Source organism: Amblyomma maculatum, chromosome 1 (genome assembly GCF_055883805.1).
Source record: "Amblyomma maculatum isolate TAMU_Amacu chromosome 1, ASM5588380v1, whole genome shotgun sequence".
Taxonomy (NCBI): Eukaryota; Metazoa; Arthropoda; class Arachnida; order Ixodida; family Ixodidae; genus Amblyomma; species Amblyomma maculatum.
Window position 1 is genome coordinate 240,177,802 of NC_139344.1, and position 19,289 is coordinate 240,197,090.

A 19,289-nucleotide genomic window follows, 5' to 3' on the forward strand; every position below is an offset into this window, starting at 1 on the left:
ACCCGCCCCGAATCCCACGCTCTCGCACAAATATTTTCCTTCCTGATTTTTTTTTTATTATATAACCTCTTGCTTCTACGACTTTACAACGAACTCAGCCACTTATTTCTCCAAAGTAGCTCTAAATACTGTTAAATGTGCGGCAGTGTGCTATGGCCTGTTGGTTCATGGTGGAATAAAAAGACTGCTAAAAAAAACAAAAAAACTACAGATCTAAAACACTTATTAAAACAGTAATGCACTCGGATGTGGGCTTTTTGTTAAACTAGGATGTCACACATCCAACCAACGCTTATCGTCAATCCATTCTTTTTCTCGCAGATCCAAGAAACCATAGATTTTTCTTTTTTTGAGCAAGAAGTTTGGCAGGTTGGCCGAATCTTATTACTATGTTGCCCGTCCACGCGTCACTAATCTACACCCACATAGGGTGACCCGCTATACCAGATACTGAATCCAAATGTATTACAGCTTCCTGCAAGAAACAACCAAAACGAACAAAAATGATCACAAATACAACTATTAACTTAACTATTAACTATTAACACAAATACAACGTGATGCATTTGTTCAATAAATACCACGTTTACTAGCCAGAACACACTACAAAGACGCAAAAGCCTATGCCAGTGCCAATCGATAAACATTCCGCAAGAGTGCAATTAATTACGCAGAAAAGAAAAAATTACTACATCATCATCGGCAGGCAAGGAAGAAATACCTCGTTAAAGAACGCGGGAATATATGTTGTTACATGGCGCGACATATGGAATTTTATCGCGTGCGCGGGGCGACTCACATTGCCATTCTCGTGGCTCATACGCGTGTTTCATAAATGGCTGCAGTGAAACTCCTTGTGCAACTTGGGCAAAATAGAGCGCCAAATGCCCCACCCAGTGTTGATATGTATTGCTTGAACAGTACGATGTTGCAAAAGTCAATTCTTTTATTCGTGGTAAGCAATACAGATGCATATAGACCACTAGGCGCGTCAGGTTGCAGCCCATTTTATATTTCATGAAGTCCGGGGGAATAGGCTTCTATATGCAAAAACACCTCACTGGCCGCCACTATGCAAAACAGACCTTAATAATACCATGTTTTTTTTAGCATTCTCTTCCTTCGCAATTCGGTGTAAAGACAAATTACGCGCTTTTCTCGGGAACTCAAGCATCTATATATTAGTGTGCATGGGAATACCAGTTGTAAATCAGATGGACGGGCAAAAGCGAATTTTAGCTTCTACAGCCATGCTATGAATGCGTTTAAATGCAATTTGACTCAACGGCTTTTTCCAGAAATTCCATGAGATGGCTTCTAGCATACGCGCAATAAAATATAGAAATATGGATCCCTGAATTCATATTTAATTATATATAACCTCTCCCTGCTACTACTTTCCAGCGAAAATCGAGGAGATCAGCCATCTGTTTCTCCAAAAACAGCTCCGAACATTCCGTTTATATGTACCACCGTGTGCTGTGGCCTGCGGCTCATGGTGGAATAAAAAGCTTAAGAGACAAAAAATAACAAATAAAATAACAAATAAATAAAATTCTTTCTGAGAAATTTCATTGAATTGGTTCTAGTACGCCTGTATTAAAGTATGCGAACATCGATCCCTGTTTTGATTTGAATAATAACACCAAATATTATTTTGAAATTAAGTATAGCCGGGCCTCAGCGTGGCGGAAACAATATCGGGATATCGAGGAACAATATGGTCCATTGTCGGCTGTTTTTTAGAACGGTTTGGCAGATATTGGAATGAGACCAGAAAAAGTAGTCCAATATAGAGTTTTTAAAACCGGCACGGCCCATAATGGGAGCACACAGTACAGAGTGGCCCAATGTAGCCAATTCTTAGAGGTGGCACACCCGATATTGGGTGAACGTAAGCCAAATTGGTCCAATATGTAGCCATTTTCTAAAGGCGGTTGCACCAATATCGGGAAAATGTCGGATAAATTGGTCCAACATCGCCAACTTTCTAGAACGGTAGCACCAACATCGGGTGAACACGTGAACTTTGGTCCATCGTTGGATGTGTTGTGGACTGGCTTGACTGATGTCGGTGAGAAATACATTAACAATATTGGGCCACTGTCTTGTGCTGCCTGGGTCGTCTGCGCGTAGCTTGAACAGGTCCGCTTCGCACTGCTTTGCATTTCTTCATAGCGCGCTCGATTTTTCGGGCATGAATGAAACAACTTTATTGCCTAGGATATGGTCGGTTAGGGCAGGTGGGCTTGGTGTGGCCCCCAGACGGGAGCGACTTCCTGAGCCCACGTGGCGAGTGCCAATTGTGTCATTCACAGGAAGGGAAAGACGCAGTATCTGTCACACTTGTTTCTGTGGACACCTGAACCGCGCCGTAAGGCACTTGCTCAATTCAGCCTGGCTGCACTGCCCACCGTCTGCTGCCAGCGACAACACCATGGCGGATTAACCAGCATGCATGATTTCGCAGCTTTGCAACTGCTGGTCGCAAACAGGCAACCAGACAGCGGCTCAACTGAAGTGAACGTAAGTTAGCCTTACTCTATGCGGTGAACAGTCAAGATAAACAAGTCCGGAAAAACGACCCGACCGTCGCGTTTGCAAGTGTGAACATCGGTCGAGCTGAGCGGTTCCCTGGTCGTAAGCCCTTTGCAAAGCTGGCGGTCTTTCTCTAGCTGCGCACCCTGGTGGTTTCGTGGGCAGTCTTGTTTCCCGCCGCATGTGCGTAATGCCCGGGGGTCCAGTGAATGTAGCTGCAGACCTACAGTGCAGGTAGCGGCAGATAGCGATTGGATTGGATTAGATGTATTGCTCTTGTTGCAACGCTCTCTCTAATCATGAGATCGGTGGAAGAAGAGAAAGAAGCCACGTGCCGTCAGCGCTAGGGCTTCGAGTTGGGCTCGGAGGTAGAGAAGTAAAAACCCTTGGTTCGGGCCCTGTCTTTCAACGGTGCTCGACAGCCCCACTTGCTCTCTAATGTAAATATTATCTAATAAATGTTTTTCACCACCACCAGCGGCAGTAGTGGGAGTGCGCCACCTATGAATTTGCAAGCGTTGCTTTCGTCGTTCGCCCATAGATGGCGAGACTATTGCCGTCGCTGCCTGCCGCGCTAGGTGGCAGGGTTTTTTTTTATTTTTTGCGCTTTGTAGGCCATGGCGCTCCAGGAGAGCATGGATTGCGATGTCCAAATTATCGAGGAAAAGTCCGACCCGCCTCCATCTAAGCAAAAGTAAGTGCTGCGATCACTTCTACGAATGTGTCTTTCAATACTGGCTGAACCACTTTCTTTTTGGATGAAGCAGGTTGACAAATATGCGTTTGATTTAGGCCTTGCCTTTTAGGCGGTGGGTTTGTGTAAGGTTGTGTTGAGGTCCGAGGGGGCAAGAAGCTCTGTCCACGAAAGGTGCTACGAACTCGCGGTTGTTGCACCCGGTGTGCTGCCGGCGCTCTCTAGATTTTAAGATTTTTTCGGGAGTAGCTGCAGCGCATCGCTGCACTGCGTCAGCTGTTATCGCTGGAGCTGCTGGCGATGCTATCGTGGGCGCTTGGCCTCCTGTATTGTTGCCGAGGGATTTCCCTGTCGTTTCCTACTCGCTCATCGATCAGAGGGCTGGGAACAGTATAGGATGCTTATTCATGAAATTTACTGCTCTTTTGGTTGGCCGCTGTTTGCGTTCGCCGACTGATGGTGTTATACGCTGCAGCGACTTCTGCCTCGCGTTATCGGCTTCCATAGCTTATTTCGATGTTTTGATGAATAATCACTCGACATTTCCGGCTTTTTTGTTAGGTATTTAGGGTATAATTTTGTATTGAAAGTTTGTATAATTCACTGAACTGGTCGCCGTGCTTGGTGCAAGGCAGGCGCACAGCTGCCCTCGTGTCCCACCGGTGGTGCAGGATGCCGTAGGTGGTCGTCTCCTAACAGCTCCAAAAATATTGAAATCGCTCCCGAAACCTGCATTGGTTCTTACATTTGTGTGACAAATCGCCGAGTGTACAGCGCTGCAGAACCAAGATGCGAGCGCTGAACGCGATTCGTCTCACGCACGCGCTTTATAAACATTGTGTTTCAACAGTCGTGCTTAAGGCGTCACAAATGAGCTTGGAAGTGATCGTCACCAAAGCTGCCGTTAAAGAATTACTGTTGATTGACCAGTTTATGTGCCCTTATGTAAAGGAAAATTCCGTATACATAACCCCAAAGCCGGCCACAAGACGAGCAGACTGTTTCCTGCCTTGTAATTGACTTTTGTGAGCAACTGCCCTTGCCGTTCTTTCAGGATTTTCTGCTGCTCATCCATTTCTCGCGCTTAAAATGCACCTGCATCACATGGTTCTCTGACAGCAGCTCCTAACGTCCCCTCGTGCGCGCTCTCATGCTGTAGTCCAGCCACGTACTGCGTATAGACGGAAGTTCAATCCTTTGTTGTTGCTTTTTTTACCGACTAACAGTTCGAATTTTGCTGCGCAGAATTTTGCCGCAATGAGTGTGTGATCCGCCCTTAGCAAGACAACGATACGTTCTTACGGCCAGAGGCTGCGCAGTGTGCTCCCGAGAGAGTGTAGAGCATGCCCAAAATAATTTTCGCCCGCCTACTGCCATGCGCCAGAGGCTGCGATTTTAGCTAACGACCGGATATGCCACAGCCTCCAGCCAACACAGTATATCGATCCGTTCATTATTCGTGCAAAACGCTGTCTCTGGATGACGTAAAGAGATAGCAGGTATCTAAAAAAATGCGCGTTCATTATCGGTGTAATTATTGCTCCTGGAAGATCGTGCACTGATAGCAGGCTTACGCCAGCCGCGTTTACCTCTCTAGTCTAGCCTTGCTTCCTCGCGCAGTTATTTAATCTGGCTCTGCTCACTTGAGCATATGAAATGGCTGCCATTTTTTTTTTTCAAGCTACTTGCACCCACTGCCCCTTCTTGAATACTTTTTTTTTTTACTTTTGGAAGCTTCCAGCGAATGTTGACGTACGACATACAATTTGATAGAAAACGTTAGGAGGCGTTCAGGTTTCGCGCTAGCTTAGAGCACACGACTGGGCAAGTTGGTCGCTTTTGGTAATGCCAATTGAAGAGACGAGGGTCGAAGAAAGACACAGCTGACACTGGACTTCGCAGCGTTCGAGCGGACAGCCTCGTTCGAGGCCGTTTGAAACTTATCACGTCCTGTGGTCTTATTCCATAACCTCCAGTTTTCCATTTGCTCGGACACCAGCAGGACGCCAGCATCAGACGAAATCAGCTAGCTGCCGGTCGCAGAAATTGCAAGACAGCGGGCCCCGTCTTCGGCGGTAGCCATCGGCGCTCGCCGCACCAGCAAACATTTGGCTGCACCATGCAGCTAATCCTGAGGCTCATCTGCACATGAGCCTGTGGCTCTGTCGTTTCCCGCGGACACTTGAAAGCCTCGGCTTCGTCACCCAACCAGTGCCCGATGATCAAACTGATCCAAAGGGAAGCTCATGGAATACGGCCCTTGGTCTGCTTTGATCTCGGGTGCTGAGCTCTCACCACGGCAGGTGTGAGGCAGGGAAATTGGACTTGTTTGGCGCAACGTTCTACCGCTGCACATGTAGAGCCACTGCCGCCATGCTTGCAGCTAATTGTCTTCGTCCAAACCGTGCGAAAGTTCCGTGTAAGTTCCGTTTCGCCCCTTTGCCACTTGTCCCGTAAGGGTGAGACCATTTTTAAACAAGGCGCTGCATGAATAACACTGAAAAGATCGCAAGCGTGTCGTCTTTTGGTGTTATTCATGTAACGCCTTGTTTAAAGATTAGCACGCAAAAGCAGTTAGCCTCGCAGCATACGTTACTGCCGTAAGAGCATGTCACTATAACTAGCGGCTCTCATGGCCTGGGTCGCTTTGGGACGTTAAACCCCTACAAACCAAACCAGCCAATATTCACTTTTCAGCTGTTCCGCTGAAAGTGAAAAGCGAGTGACTCAGAGTAACTCGACTCGTGATGGCATCTTTGTTTATCGGCGTCATGGGTTGCTGAGTAATTAGCTGCGCGCACAGTGAGTCTAGGGGCCGGCCTGGTGGAATGCGTCCGAGATTACGAAGCAAACTCACTGTTTACCTAGATAGTACAGTAGATTGACAGTGACGGTAACAGCAGGTGCTTGTCGTGTTCCGCAAAGCTGTGTCGAACTTTGCCTCTAGGTGTTTGCAAATTACGAGCGCTGCGACGGAGAACAACAACGAGAGAGTAATGACAAGGACAGGCGCTCGCCGCGCTCGTAATTTGCAATCATGTACCAACTAGCTCAACTTTCCGTATTACTGCCTCTAGGTGTACAGCGGGGGCTAGTTTGTGGTAGGGCAGTGTAGTAAAACTGCACTAAGGACCGTAGAAAGAACAGGCTTAAAAGGTTTAAAAAAGGTTTAAAAAAGTGTTGCTGAACGCTGCAAAAGTGTCGGGAAAGGTGCCTGTTGGTTGGAGCTTGTTGGTACGTTTTAACTCGAACAAACTGCTCCAAAATTGTAGTGTGTCGATTTTTATTTAAAAAAAAATAGTATACGGCCAGCGGTAGCTGTTTGTATACTGCAGTAAAGAACGGAACATGTGTTCCCGCCACGTGAAGGTACTCTGTGTTTCGTTAACACCGTCGCAAGGTGTTAAAAGAGAACACTTTCGAAGACACACACGAAATGACAGCGAACAAGCGCAGCATTTTTCACGTTGCGTGTGCAGATCTGTTGCGTTTTGTCGTTTGGTGCCCTGCGCGCACTTTGTCGGTCTTCTGCTCCCCTTTGCTGCTTTTCTTTTGGTGCTCCTTTGACGTTCCTGCTTCGTGCGAGGGCTCCGCGTGTTTCCGGCTCCTGGAGCTGCGCGGAACTGAAAACGATGATCTCTCTTCAAGAGCTCGAAACGGTTGCCGGGCGCCTGAGGATATGCTCGAATGGTTTCAGTCGCAGGAAATAACGGGCTGTTTATACTTTTCTCCGCCACATGGGAGGGTTACCCTGCTCAGTAATGTAATATTATCTCGTTTGTTATTATTCGTAGAAATTACCACTCCGCATCAACTCGGAGCGAGTGTGCGAAAGGCGACGATTGTGACGGCAACAGTATACGGGGTGCCCCCATTAAGGTAGACTTGGATTAAAAAAGAAAAGCTTCAAGCGTTCTTCTGAACTAAAGTGAATGTTAGGAGTCGTGTAAAGTACTTACTGGTGTTTTCCTCAAGTTCTACCTACTTGAACATTTCATAAACATTCTAAATATCGCTCTATAAACGCTCAGGTGTGAACGGAAAGGTGTCGAGCGCCATAAAAATGGTCCGACACTAGTGTTTCCGACGGAATAGCCTCGGAGTAGGTTATTACGAAGATGAAAGCCCTCAAAGTACAAAAAAGCTGCAAGTGACAACACGCTCGTACGCCGAAATGCGCAGCGAATGCAGCGCGCTGATCGGCGGCCGGCTAAAGCGCCGCCAGATTCGCGCCTTCAACGATGCCCAAAGAGAGCGGCCGGCCGTGACAGATCTTTGCGTTGCCGCTGGTGATAAGTGCCAGCGCTGCAGCCGCGCTCGGCTGTAAGCAATGTACAAGGGCAAATTTGAGGTCGTTTTACGAATTCGCTGATGAGCTGCACAGAGCGAGTGCTATTTTTTTTAACTTCACGGGCATTAATTTTTGCCCAATAGTGCTACGGTTAGACTAATGCCGTCGCAAACACCTGACTCGGGCTATTCTCGTGTTTTTCGACGTTCCCTATCACACATCTGCGTGTTTAGCCGCATTTGAGAAGTTTATCGAATATCGATCAGTTCAAGAGGGCGGATCGAAAAAAATACGAGTATACTAGTGGGTATTTTAAGACTCCAAACTGCATTCCCTTACTTTCTTAGTATTGGTCTATCTTGGTGCCAACTAGGACTCATGATCTTGTGCATGTCCAGAAATGTCATCAATCAGTCAGTGGGCAGAGAAGCCTCCTTTTCACAACAGGATGCTGGCGAATATAGCCGTGTCTTCTCGCTTGAGGGGAGGTAGGGGACAATGCAATATGTGCAATCTAGATGGTGGTGGTGGCAGTGCATTATTTAAGTGGCAATCAAAAAGGAAGGAACAGAGCGTTGCCGGCCGCGGCAACTGTCATCGAAAGTCTGAAGCACCCGAGCTGCGGCCGGCGGGAAAGAAAAGTGGTAGGAAGAGGAGAGCGAGAAGTAGAGGGATGCGATGGCAAGAAAGGACAAGGGGAGCTTTGTACGTTATTTACAAAATGCAAAAAGTGAACGAGTTCGCGTCGCTCTGACGCAAGTGTCCGAACACTGTGCACAAACGACTCCGTCGCATCGATGAAGCGAGGGACCTCGTTTCGTGGAAAAGCACGTACAGCAAACTCCTCCCTCATTTTCGCGTGGCATCCCGGCGAAAATGGCTGCCCAGGAGGTTTCGCCCATGCGCAGTAGGGCTACTTGAAAAAGGTCCATTAAGTAACTACAAGACGAAAAGCGACGGTTACTTCACGAGTCAGTTTGAAGCCATCTTCTTCGGGGAGAAAATACTCTCCTGCACAGTGTGAGCAAATTTTCATTTCATTTTGTTACCCTAAAGGCCCAAGTGGGCATTACGTAGGGGGGGAGAAGTCATAAAAACATTGTCAAAACGTTACATAGTGTCCTCACATATTAACAATCACATGTTACCACATTTGCAAATGTGTTTCAAGTGTCTCATTTAATTGCAGTTTCAGTCAATAGTTTCTTGTTGTGGGTTATTTGCGTATGCTTTTCATTATCATCAGCAGTTTACATCTTTCTGCTCCTTCATTCGTCAGGCGATGCGAACAATGTCCGGAATGTCGATAACAAAAACTCGAGAGCTTTCTCGGCTCATGCGAACAATGCCTTTTTTCGAAAAGTTACTCTGCCGTATTTGGAAAGCGCTCCTGAAAGGACAGAGACGGAAAACGAACTGAAAAGAAAAACATTACGCCCCGGGATGACTGAAGAAAAGGGCATTGCAAAAAAAAAAAAAAATAGTATTGGTAGTTTTTCAGGATATTTTGAATTTATGCAAAAATTATAAATTTTTTTTCGATTTTTTTTTTCGAAAAGTTACTCTGCCGTATTTGGAAAGCGCTCCTGAAAGGACAGAGACGGAAAACGAACTGAAAAGAAAAACATTACGCCCCGGGATGACTGAAAAAAAGGGCATTGCAAAAAAAAAAAAAAATAGTATTGGTAGTTTTTCAGGATATTTTGAATTTATGCAAAAATATATATATATATATATTTTTCGATTGTATAAAGTAAAGCAAGTTTTCATCGAAGCGCTTAAATTGCCGCTTCGAACTAATTCCACTTCTGATTGCAACACTATTCCAACTCAATTTTTATCCCAGTTCCTTTCGTGTTCTTTACTTCCCTCCTACTCCTCTGCTACCCTCCTCACTTGGCTACGTCCCGCTAATACACGGCGAACGTCACATTCCTTTGCTTTGAGCCTTTTAATGCTCTTGCACCAATAAGTAATATGCGGTGTTCAGCAAACGATTTCGGTTTTCCTGCAACCTGGCATGCTTAATCATTCTCGTAGACATTCGATATTTTTGTGGTTTTTTTAAAGAATTTTGTTTTTCGTTATATTCGATTCTGGCATTGTCTATTTTTCTGAAGGTTGTGAACTTGCTCAATGCATTTTTACGATTTTGCGCACGGGAGATGGCTGTGGATTGTTAGCATTTTTTTGCTGAGTTTAGTTAGTGGGGCTTCACGCCCCAAGGCGATTCAGTGTACGAGAGGCGCCGCAGTCGATGGCTTCTGATAATATCGACCACCCGGAGTTCTTCAACGTGCACCGACATCGCGCAACTACTCGCACGCCTTGCGTTTCTCCTCCATCCGAATGAGGCCGCCGCGGCCGAAATCGAACCCGGGTCCCCCGCCTCAATAGTCAGCATTTCTTGAGCACACGTCGGCAGTATTTGTTAATTTCCTGCTTGAAATGCAGCTCTCTGTCGGGTGATGCAATCAATTGCCGAACCTCAGCGTTGCCGTCTTGAGAGTTTCCTCCTGTATATTGACAAGGATGGTCGCTTATGAAGTTTAGGTTGAAAGATCTGTGCCTCAGTAACAACCTCCGAACGCTAATAGCCACTGCGCCGGGTGGCGAGGTCGCTCTGCGCAGAGCGGATGATAGTGATCTTGTTGAAACCACTGTATACGTAGTGCAAGGAATGCAAAACAGGTTGGCTGTGCATTGCACACGAAAGCGTTCGTCGCCCGTGCACCTTCGAATTTACCGTATATGCGTGAGCTTTCCGCTTGCGTTAGCGGAAACCGCATTTGATCGAGCCCTGTCGGCGTTACGTGGTTATTATTCTCTGCGGCGGCGGGCCTGCGTTTCGTAGCGCTCGCGCCCTGTTGCGCGAGTGATGCAAGTGCGCGGGGATCGCCTTTCGAGCAGTCTGTTTAGCCATGCATAATGCACGCAATGCCGCAGCCTACATATGTCACCCTCCTCCTTTTTTTGCCTCTAGCCCTCGCTGTAAAGTATGTGGGAGTGCCTGGGAAGGCCTTGAAACTGCGCCTGCTCTTTTTTTCACTGCGGCCGCCTTTATTATTTTCGAACCTTCGGGTACTCGGAGGTCGCGCCATACCTCTCGTAGATGGACGCTGTTTCTTGCCCTCCGGCGTTCTGTCGTCAACGGTGTGTGGTGTACCTCTGGGCCGAGTGCACAGCTCGGCTATCGTGTCGAATAAAGATAGCTTCTGGCGTTTGATAGGTATAGTTTTGTGTGCGATAGGGTGCATAGAAATTGATAGAACTTGACAACCGAGCGCTGTCAGGTGCGTCGTGCCTGTTGCTCCCAATGGCTTGCGAAAACCGCATCCACCCTGTTCACACTCCGCCGTTCGGTTTCTTTATTTACTCATAATCGCGGCAAACAGCGTCAACTCGTCGGACATGCTCGCTGAGCAGTCCTACTTCCAGCACATTTCTCTCCCACATAGGGTGTGCACGAAGAGGCTTAGGTTTGTCACTCGCAACGGTAGCGAATCGAAGGTGCGAACTCGCTGGAGACATTGCTGGAACCGTGGGGGCTTGCTCGAGTAGCCCACGAGGAGCGCGCTCCGTCTGGCCCGTGGGCTGCTCCGCGGGCCCCCAGAATAGCCACGCACCGCGGTTGGCCGCGGGATCAGAGCGGCACAATGGCCGAGCCGAGGCGCGCGCGAGCATCTCGGCCCCCCGTAGACTGCATGCCCATCCTGCGACGCAACCAGCGTGGCCGCGTGGTCATCGCCACCCTGCTGGTGGACGGCGTGGGCCGCGCGGCGGTGCGCTGCGCCTCCGTCGACACACTGCTCCGGCGACCCGAAGGGAGCCGCGGGGCCTCGCCGGCCCGCTGCCGGAGCCAGGAGCGGTTGCCGCCGCAGGGGATGCGCTGCTGCTGCTGGGCCGGTAGCCGCAGGTAAAGCACGCTCTTATGCCAGCCCCGCAGGTCGACGCGAGCCTCACCGGTGCCTGCACCCCGGACGCATTTTTCGGCCTCTCTCGTGGAGTGCCCCGGGCGCAGCGCGCTAGGCAGTGTTGTTGGCCTTGCGGTCGCACCGTTCTTTTGGAGTGGTTGCCCAATTTTCCTCTCCAACTAGGGCACGCGCCGTTATTCCGGTTTGCCTTTTTGCGCCCGGTTTCAGGCGATGTTCGCGCGGCAATTTTGTGCGCCATTCTCGATTTCGGCGAAATCGCAGGGCAGATCGAAGTCAGTGAACCTGATAGTCGATGAACGTTCGATAGGAAATGAAGGTGGGGGGGGGGGGGGGGGTAAATAGCTCCACATGCCATCTCCTTTAGTGTGCTGACCACTCGCGTCGTTCTGTTATTCCGAACACAATGATACTGTTTTACTGTTGGAATGATCTAATCGTTTCGTCTAGTTGTCCGCTTGCATTATAGGTCACTGTGGCTACAGCATGTTTGAAAGCACGTGCTCGTCACTGTCAGCACAAGCGTGCTGCATTGCGACAGTGTTATACTCTCCCTACAAACTTTCAGTGCTTGCAATTGTGTCCGTAGAGGTTAACAGTATTGTTTACTCTGGTTAACTTGTGGGAATTTTGCCCCAATCGCTTCCAGTTCTTCGCATGGCGTAGTTTCTGCACGTATTTGCGACCATCATATCGTATCATTAGGCAATGCGGCGCGCAGGCGATGCACACTAACGTAGCGTAACGTAGCGTATGGTCGCACTACTACTTCAGGATAGTTAGCAAGGTTGAGCTAGGCGCAAGGTGACGCCGGAAGATGGCCCTTCCGGACTTCGCAAAGCGAATCTTCCTTGAAAACAAGAAAAAAAAAAAAGAAGAAAAATTGGTAGGCAGTCCATAGACAGCCTGAACACAGTGTAGGCATGGTCGAAGCTTCTTGTAAGGACTGTGACCGTTCATTTCGTTGGCTGCTCTACCGTTCAAGTGCAGAATATGAGAACTTGTATCCATATCTGCATTTCGGCGGAATAAAATCATTTAAGAACTGAACATTCAGAATAATTGCGACCTTTTCTATTCCCTAACAATGCACCGATGCTTCGCATTGTCAAATTTATGTCCGTGTAAAACTGCCCGCCTGTCGCGAGCCAATACAACCGTCGTGTTATGTCTGCCTGTCCGTTATGTTTAGTCGCGCCCTCTTTCAAGTGGCCCCTTTTATTTCTGCGATCGTGGAAGAAAAAAAAAAAAAAACAGGAGCGCGCGTCCGGCAATACCCTTAAAGCCTGGTCATAAAAAAACAAAAACGGAGTAGGTCCCGTAGCGTCAGCGCGCGTGCACGCGCGGAGTTGCGAAACAATGAGCTTGAAGCTCGCCACTGCGGACGCACAGCATGAGGCGCGCCGACGTGCGCACTAACATACTGGCACCAAAACTTTGGAATTTCGATCGGCTTGAAGAATGATATGTCAAACGAATCGAATTCATGTGGCCGTATGCAAGTTACCTATAGCTTAGTGCAAAATGCTTTGTTTGGCAGAAAGTTTCTGGAGCGTCTCTCGCGTAGTCAGCCGAGGCATCCATCGTAAGAACACGTTTATACTTTGGCTATAACTATATGCTGAGCTTATTCCAATGGGAAGTACAGTAGTATGTGCACATTCCGGCAGGCGTGTCTCAGTGCATTCGAAGTCGCCTACGTATTCGTTAACCTTTGCAGTTCTGCAGTTAATTCTTCCATGAAATTGAAGGGTAGTTATTTTTTTGTGAATTTATAAGTAGTTTTCCATGACACTGTCGTTAATCCGCTGCGAAGGTTCGCGCTAGGCATTTACTGCGCCTAAGCTCCTTTGGTTGTGCCTGCTTTAATGGGAAACCGAGCGGGCTTTCGGGGATGCTGCGTGGGCGAGGCGAGCGCTTGTCGAAGGGGCGCCGAACCGAACGGCGCCGCCGTGGGCGCGAGCTTTGGCTGCACGAGAAACGCATCTACGAATTTGCACACACTAGAATTCACTGTGCGCACACAACGGCCACACGGTACGCTCACGCGTGCCACGAAGGCGGACTCTATATCGTTAACTACAACCATTTCTTCATTTGAACTTCCTGTAAACTCACGACGCCTGCTTCGAGGAAACCCTGGTCACGACTCAGACGCGACGGCCGCATTTTTACTGGGCCGAAATTCCCGAGTGGTTCAAGTTAATCGAGAGCGCTGCACTATATTTAGACGGCGCGCCTCAAATAACCCGATATTTGACACACAGGAAAGCACATTGTCATTCTGGATTGGAGCGGAAATAAATTTTGGTGAATTTCAAAAGGCAACAAGCTCCCAAAAGAGGGTGGCTCGCCGCCTTGATTTATGACATCAACGACCTTGCCCCTGTCTGAAGTTCCGGGAGCAACTGCATTTTTACGATCTTTTTATAAATGCCGGCGATCACCCAAATCATTTACGAGGATGGCAGTTGATTATGACAGGTCTTTTTTATTTATTTTTTTTAGCGCGAAAACGTTATGCGGTTCGTCGGCAAATGAAATTCACGGCCGTCGTTCATAAACTCGATTACCTCACAGCCTCATGCCATCGCGCAGGAATCCCCGTAACGCTCGCGCTAAACGTGACTTCGCGCGAGGAATGAAAGTATGTCAGACATGACTGCGAATTAAAGGCCGCCCCACGTCTCGATTGCTTTAACTTTACGATGTAATCGATTTCCTTGAAAGGAAATTTTGGGTTATGGATCGGATTCCATCCCACGACCCTTGTGTTGCAAGCCTAACACGTGCACACTATATACCGACTAAGGCCACGCAACGCACGCTTGTAGTGAGTGCTTGGGTAGCTTGGCAGCGAGCGGGGGTTTACGTGTATGCCGTGTAGTCAGTGAACCTCGCAATAGAGCTCACGAAGAGATACTTAATGCTTTCGCATTCGCAGTAGTAGTGTTAAGTGCCTCTCCAGTGTCGATTGACTGGAAATGCGAGTTACTTTATCTGACTGCGCAAAAGAACGCTGCGGCATGTGCTCCCCCCGTAGGAGGCCCTTGAAACACTCGTGTCGACGTACTGCCTTGACGTCGTGTTCAGCTACTTTGCACCTTCTAGCGTGGCTCGTGTAGAGGATCGCGCAAAGAGTCACGCTCGCAAGGGACCGTAGATCTAGTAAGGGGAAAGCGACGTCACGGCAGAAGGTGAATGACGTTCGTTTGAAGGCCTCTTTTGAAGGGCATGTGCCTTCAGTGCTGGGCCGCAGGCGGCGCGATATTTATGCTCATGAATGTAGATGAACCAAATGTGAAAGTATTGGGAGGCACGTAGCGGCTGCACAGCAACCATATAACCCTCCATAAAGTAAGCAATAATAAAACCCCAATAAGGAAGGGTATTTAGGCAAGTAAATACGATCTCCCATTCCGAGACTTGCCGCGGTTTACGATCTCTCACGACTAGCATTCCACGGGTTTGTCTTGTTAATTTTTCGAAGGGGATAACATCAGATCCACAACGAATTAATAACCTGAAAAGTTCGCTTTGAAGGCGCTGTAAACAGTTCAGCACCCGCAATCGTCATGCCCACAAATGAGGGGCAGTTGTTGGTGACCTACAACGTGAGGTCGCGGGGGGAGTTATCAAAACCTTGTAATAATCTCAGCCTCAGCACGCGCTCTGCATCTGTAAGAGCCAAGAATGGCCTGAATTGATGGATGATGTTTCAATCAGTTCCAGTGAATTTAAAAAAGAATCAGCACAAAGTTGATATGCATTATTTTCTACAAAAGATGAAATCTGCGTCGGACGTCATTTTAATGGTGTGATGAGGGTGACTGTATATTGAAGTACGCACCCCTGTGCAGGTGCAGTAACTTCCTGTTGTGTTCGAAGTGCTGTGTTCTCGTCCGCTCTGTGAATAGAGCAGTGCGCGTTAATGGACAGACCTTGGCACGCCTCTCCGCGAGAACTCGCCCACTGTCCGCGCCCAACGGGACGCCCCCGACGGCGTGCTCCCTCACCCTCCTGTTGTTCGGGGAAGCAAGTCCCATCAGTAGACGTGCGTTCCCTCCGTTCTTCGACTGGCCAGTTCGGCTTTCGTCTCGGCCGACGCTGGTCGCACCATCTTGTCTGGTTAATAAACAAAGTTAACAGCAGCGCGTACGTAAACACGACAGTGGTGACGAGAAAGTGGATTCGACCCGCGCTACGCAACGGTATTGACAAGCCATGGCTGCGCGAGGGTTTCCGAACCAGATATTTTGAAGCTAACAACATCTACTTTGAAGCTAACATCACAGACCCAGCCTTGAAAAGGGCCAACCTGCTAATGCTGTGCGGGGAGCAGACCTACGACATTGTCAGCTCCCTTATTCAGCCAAGCACACCAGCGGAAGTGCCTTACGAAGAAATCGTTGCAGCCCTTCAAAAGCACTACGACCCGAGGCCATCTGAAGTTTACAGCCGAGCTCGCTTCCAACGAGATCAACTGGAAGGCGAAACTGCGAGTGCCTACGTAAGCAGCGCTCAAGAAGCTTGCGGCTAACTGCAATTTTGGGACGCTGACCACAGCCAGGACAGCTCCCGGGCACGAAGGAGACGCAGCTTCTGCTAACACCTCCATGCTTTCTTAGGACGTCATGTTACGTGACAGATTTGTGTGCGGACTTAGTGACGAGTCGCTACAGCAGCGCCGGTTCGCTGAGAGGGATTTCACGTTCGACAAAGCTTACGACATCGCCGTGCGAGCGGAGAGCGCCGGTCATCAGCAGAGAGAAATGCGCCGGAACATCGAGCCGGTACACCTAACAAGCAACCAGGTACGCAAACCCTCTGCTGTTGCAAAATCGGTCAAAAATGCACAACGCTGCTGGCGGTGTGACGGCCAACACAATCAATGCCCAGGGATGCCGATCAGAAGAAAAGACTACACCCAGGGCAGACCTAGAAAACACAACGGACAACTTCCAGCCTACAAGTGGTTCTTCGCGCACAGAGCCAGCGCGTCTCAATGCGTCCTAGCCGGCCCCCTGCACGCTATCAGGAAGTCAACGTTACTAGTGTTGTGTTCGAAGTGCTGTGTTCTCGTCCGTTCTGTGAGTATAGACCGTTTACAGCGAGTAGTTCAACCCTTCCCTAACAGGTGGCGCCACTAGGACGGCCGTCATTGCTGGCCTTCGGAACGTATCGGCGCGCAGTGCTAGCTGCTGCTGTGTATCTTGTGTAAGAATACCAGCTGACTTTTAAACAGCGCTGCTTTGATGCAGGTGTCATCTGTATTGTCGAAGTATTCTGCGAGGAAGTAGAGCTAATGACCCTGCTGTTTATTGGCGGAAGAACAGAAGACGCTTTCTACATAAGGTGCACATCATGGCTTAGGCAACCGTTTTTCTGGGAGATGTATCACGACATTCTAAAACAGCGCAAAAGAACAGGGACGAGATAACGAAACGTACAACACGAGCGCTACAACACGTACAACGTACAACACGAGAGCGAACACGAGCGTTTCGTTCCCTGTTCTTTTGCGCTGTTTTAGAATGTATACATAACTCGCCCAGGCTTCTATTTTGGCATGTATCACGAGTTCATGTACCTTTCTGGGACAAGAAAGCGCCTGTGAATTGAAGAGAATGGCTATACCTCACGCCCCAGCTCGTTTTAGCACAGGCAGTAGCCATGGCAATGCGAGAACGACCCTGACGTTTTCTCGGGAACTGGATATTGAGTCTTCGCACTGCTGCCGAGTTTTTTTCGCAGGGCGTTAAGAGGTACCTTGACGTTGCTATTAATGTCCATGCAGTTATACGAATTGATTTCGCAGAGAAGGAAAGTTAGTGTGGGCATGGAAGTGAATCTGTTTACTTTAATTAGGTACTATTCCCTAGGATATGCGGGATCGAATCGCGAGATCGGCCTCGGCGGCTGCTTTTCGCTGGAGCCAAAAACCCAGGCGCCCGTGTTTTGTGCGATATCAGTGCACATTAAACAACCCCAAGGGGATGGGAATTTCCGCAGTCCTCCACTCATAGCCTGAGTCACTTTGGGACGTAACACCGCACAAACAAAACCAAACTTGAATTAGACAAGTACTGCTGAAATGCATGTAATAACTGTTGCTTTTATGAAACTAATGCACGGGCCAATGATGAAATTTACCATGATAAGATTTTTTTATATCCCCGCTTGCTTGGGCTGCGTACTGTGCGTTCTGAATTCCGGTGCAGTTTCCAGTCACCTTCGCCCGAGCGCAGGTGAACGCCGCTGTATGAGCGCCTGATGCGGCCTTCAAGCAGCGTAATAGTCTTTTGAAGCCAGGACTTTTACAGGAGATAAAATTATATCTTATCAATTGTCGGGGATTACACGCGCGTCCATATTGAGCAGTAAGTATTGTGCACAATGTTAAATGAACATTCATAATGCGTCTCAGCCAGCATGCATAGTCTGAGCATGCGTTCGCCCTTTGCGCAAGAAAATTAAAAAAAAAAATAAGTTTGAGGGAATTATCAGTTTGTAATCTATTCAGTTTTACAGAAAATGTTTTCCACTGACAGCGCAAGAGAGGGAATTGGTAAAAAAAAAATAAAAAAAAAAATGAGTCGACGGCTGACGGTTTGTGGAAACGTTCTAGCCAATGCAGATAGTTAGGAGGATGCAATAAATGAAATACGTGGTGAAATTAAAAATTTTTTAGCACCTACACACACACTATGAGCATTCACAGGAAGTTTTTCGGCTGTCTATAAGCTCGTTGTCCCCAGCGATAGCGGGTACGCCGCACCGTGCAGCCGAGTACTAGCGCGCCGAAAGCCGTCAAACCAGAAGGCCCGGAGGCCAGCGATGGCGGAAGGGTCACATGATCAAATATGGCAGCGCCCATGCGCTCGCGCTGTAAAGGGTCTTAGACCCTGGCACCCCTCTCCACGCGCCTCCGCGAGAACTCGCCCCCCTGTCCGCGCCCAGCGGGATGCCCCCCACGGCGGGCTCCCTCACCCTCCTGTTGTTCGGGGAAGCAAGTCCCATCTGTGGACGTGCGTTCTCGCCGTTCTTCGGCCGGCTAGTTCGGCTTTCGCTTCGGCCTACGCTGGTCGCACCCTCTTGTCTGGTTAATAAACAAAGTTAACAGTTAACAAAGTTAAAAGTTAACACTTCCTTATGAACGAAAGGAAAATGGCGGTAACCGCCTGCGATCTTTTTATTATTATTTGAGGATGGCGTCACGCGTTCTGACGCGCAGGCATATTTGCCTAGCTCTTGCACCCGTGTGCTTCCTTCAGTGCGCTGACACTGCGCGCTGGTCACTCCTCAAGTCTCTTTTTGAAAAACGGATCTAGGGACTTGAGTCACTCCCTGTCCAGTCCGTACGACGAAGCATCATGGAAACGCGATAGGGCGGTTTGTAAGCAGGCACCACTTCCACTGCGTTGCACTGCGGAGAGGGTAGCCCAAACCTTTTAAGATTTCAGTGAATATTTGGCCGCGTGCTCTCGAGTTTCTCCAAAATGCTGATATTGCTGCCACAAAGTAATTACATTTCTACTCCATATGTTGCGAGTGGTGTCGAAAAACAGGTTAGAGATAAATCCGAGAAATTTCACCTGTTTATGCACTATCCGTCTTCTTCCCTGCTTGCCTTCAATTACGTTTCTCCCACATACGGCCGTGCTGAGCGAGAGGCTGTCAGCCGCTGGAGCACACTGAACTAAGAGCCTCATGGCTTACTCGGCGATGGTAAGCATCCATCACAGCAAAGTAAAAACAGCTGTACACACTGCCGACAACCCCGGGACAAGTTCAGTTGGGAACGAAGGCGCCCCTGCAGAACGAGATCGCAAAA

The 19,289-nt window shown here is 48.7% G+C and overlaps 1 protein-coding gene across 2 annotated transcripts in view; it reads left to right on the forward strand.

The window, feature by feature from the left end:
* The first annotated feature begins 3,088 nt into the window (after positions 1–3,088).
* Positions 3,089–19,289, forward strand: part of Tpr2 (Tetratricopeptide repeat protein 2) — a 108,170-nt gene continuing 91,969 nt past the window's right edge. Inside the window, exon 1 of one of the 2 annotated variants that reach the window (XM_084590681.1) lies at positions 3,089–3,232. In XM_084590681.1, the coding sequence (XP_084446807.1) occupies positions 3,156–3,232 (77 nt within the window). In that variant the 5' untranslated portion in view covers positions 3,089–3,155. The remainder of the gene's footprint in view (positions 3,233–19,289) is intronic. The other variant, XM_084590679.1, reaches the window with a different exon arrangement.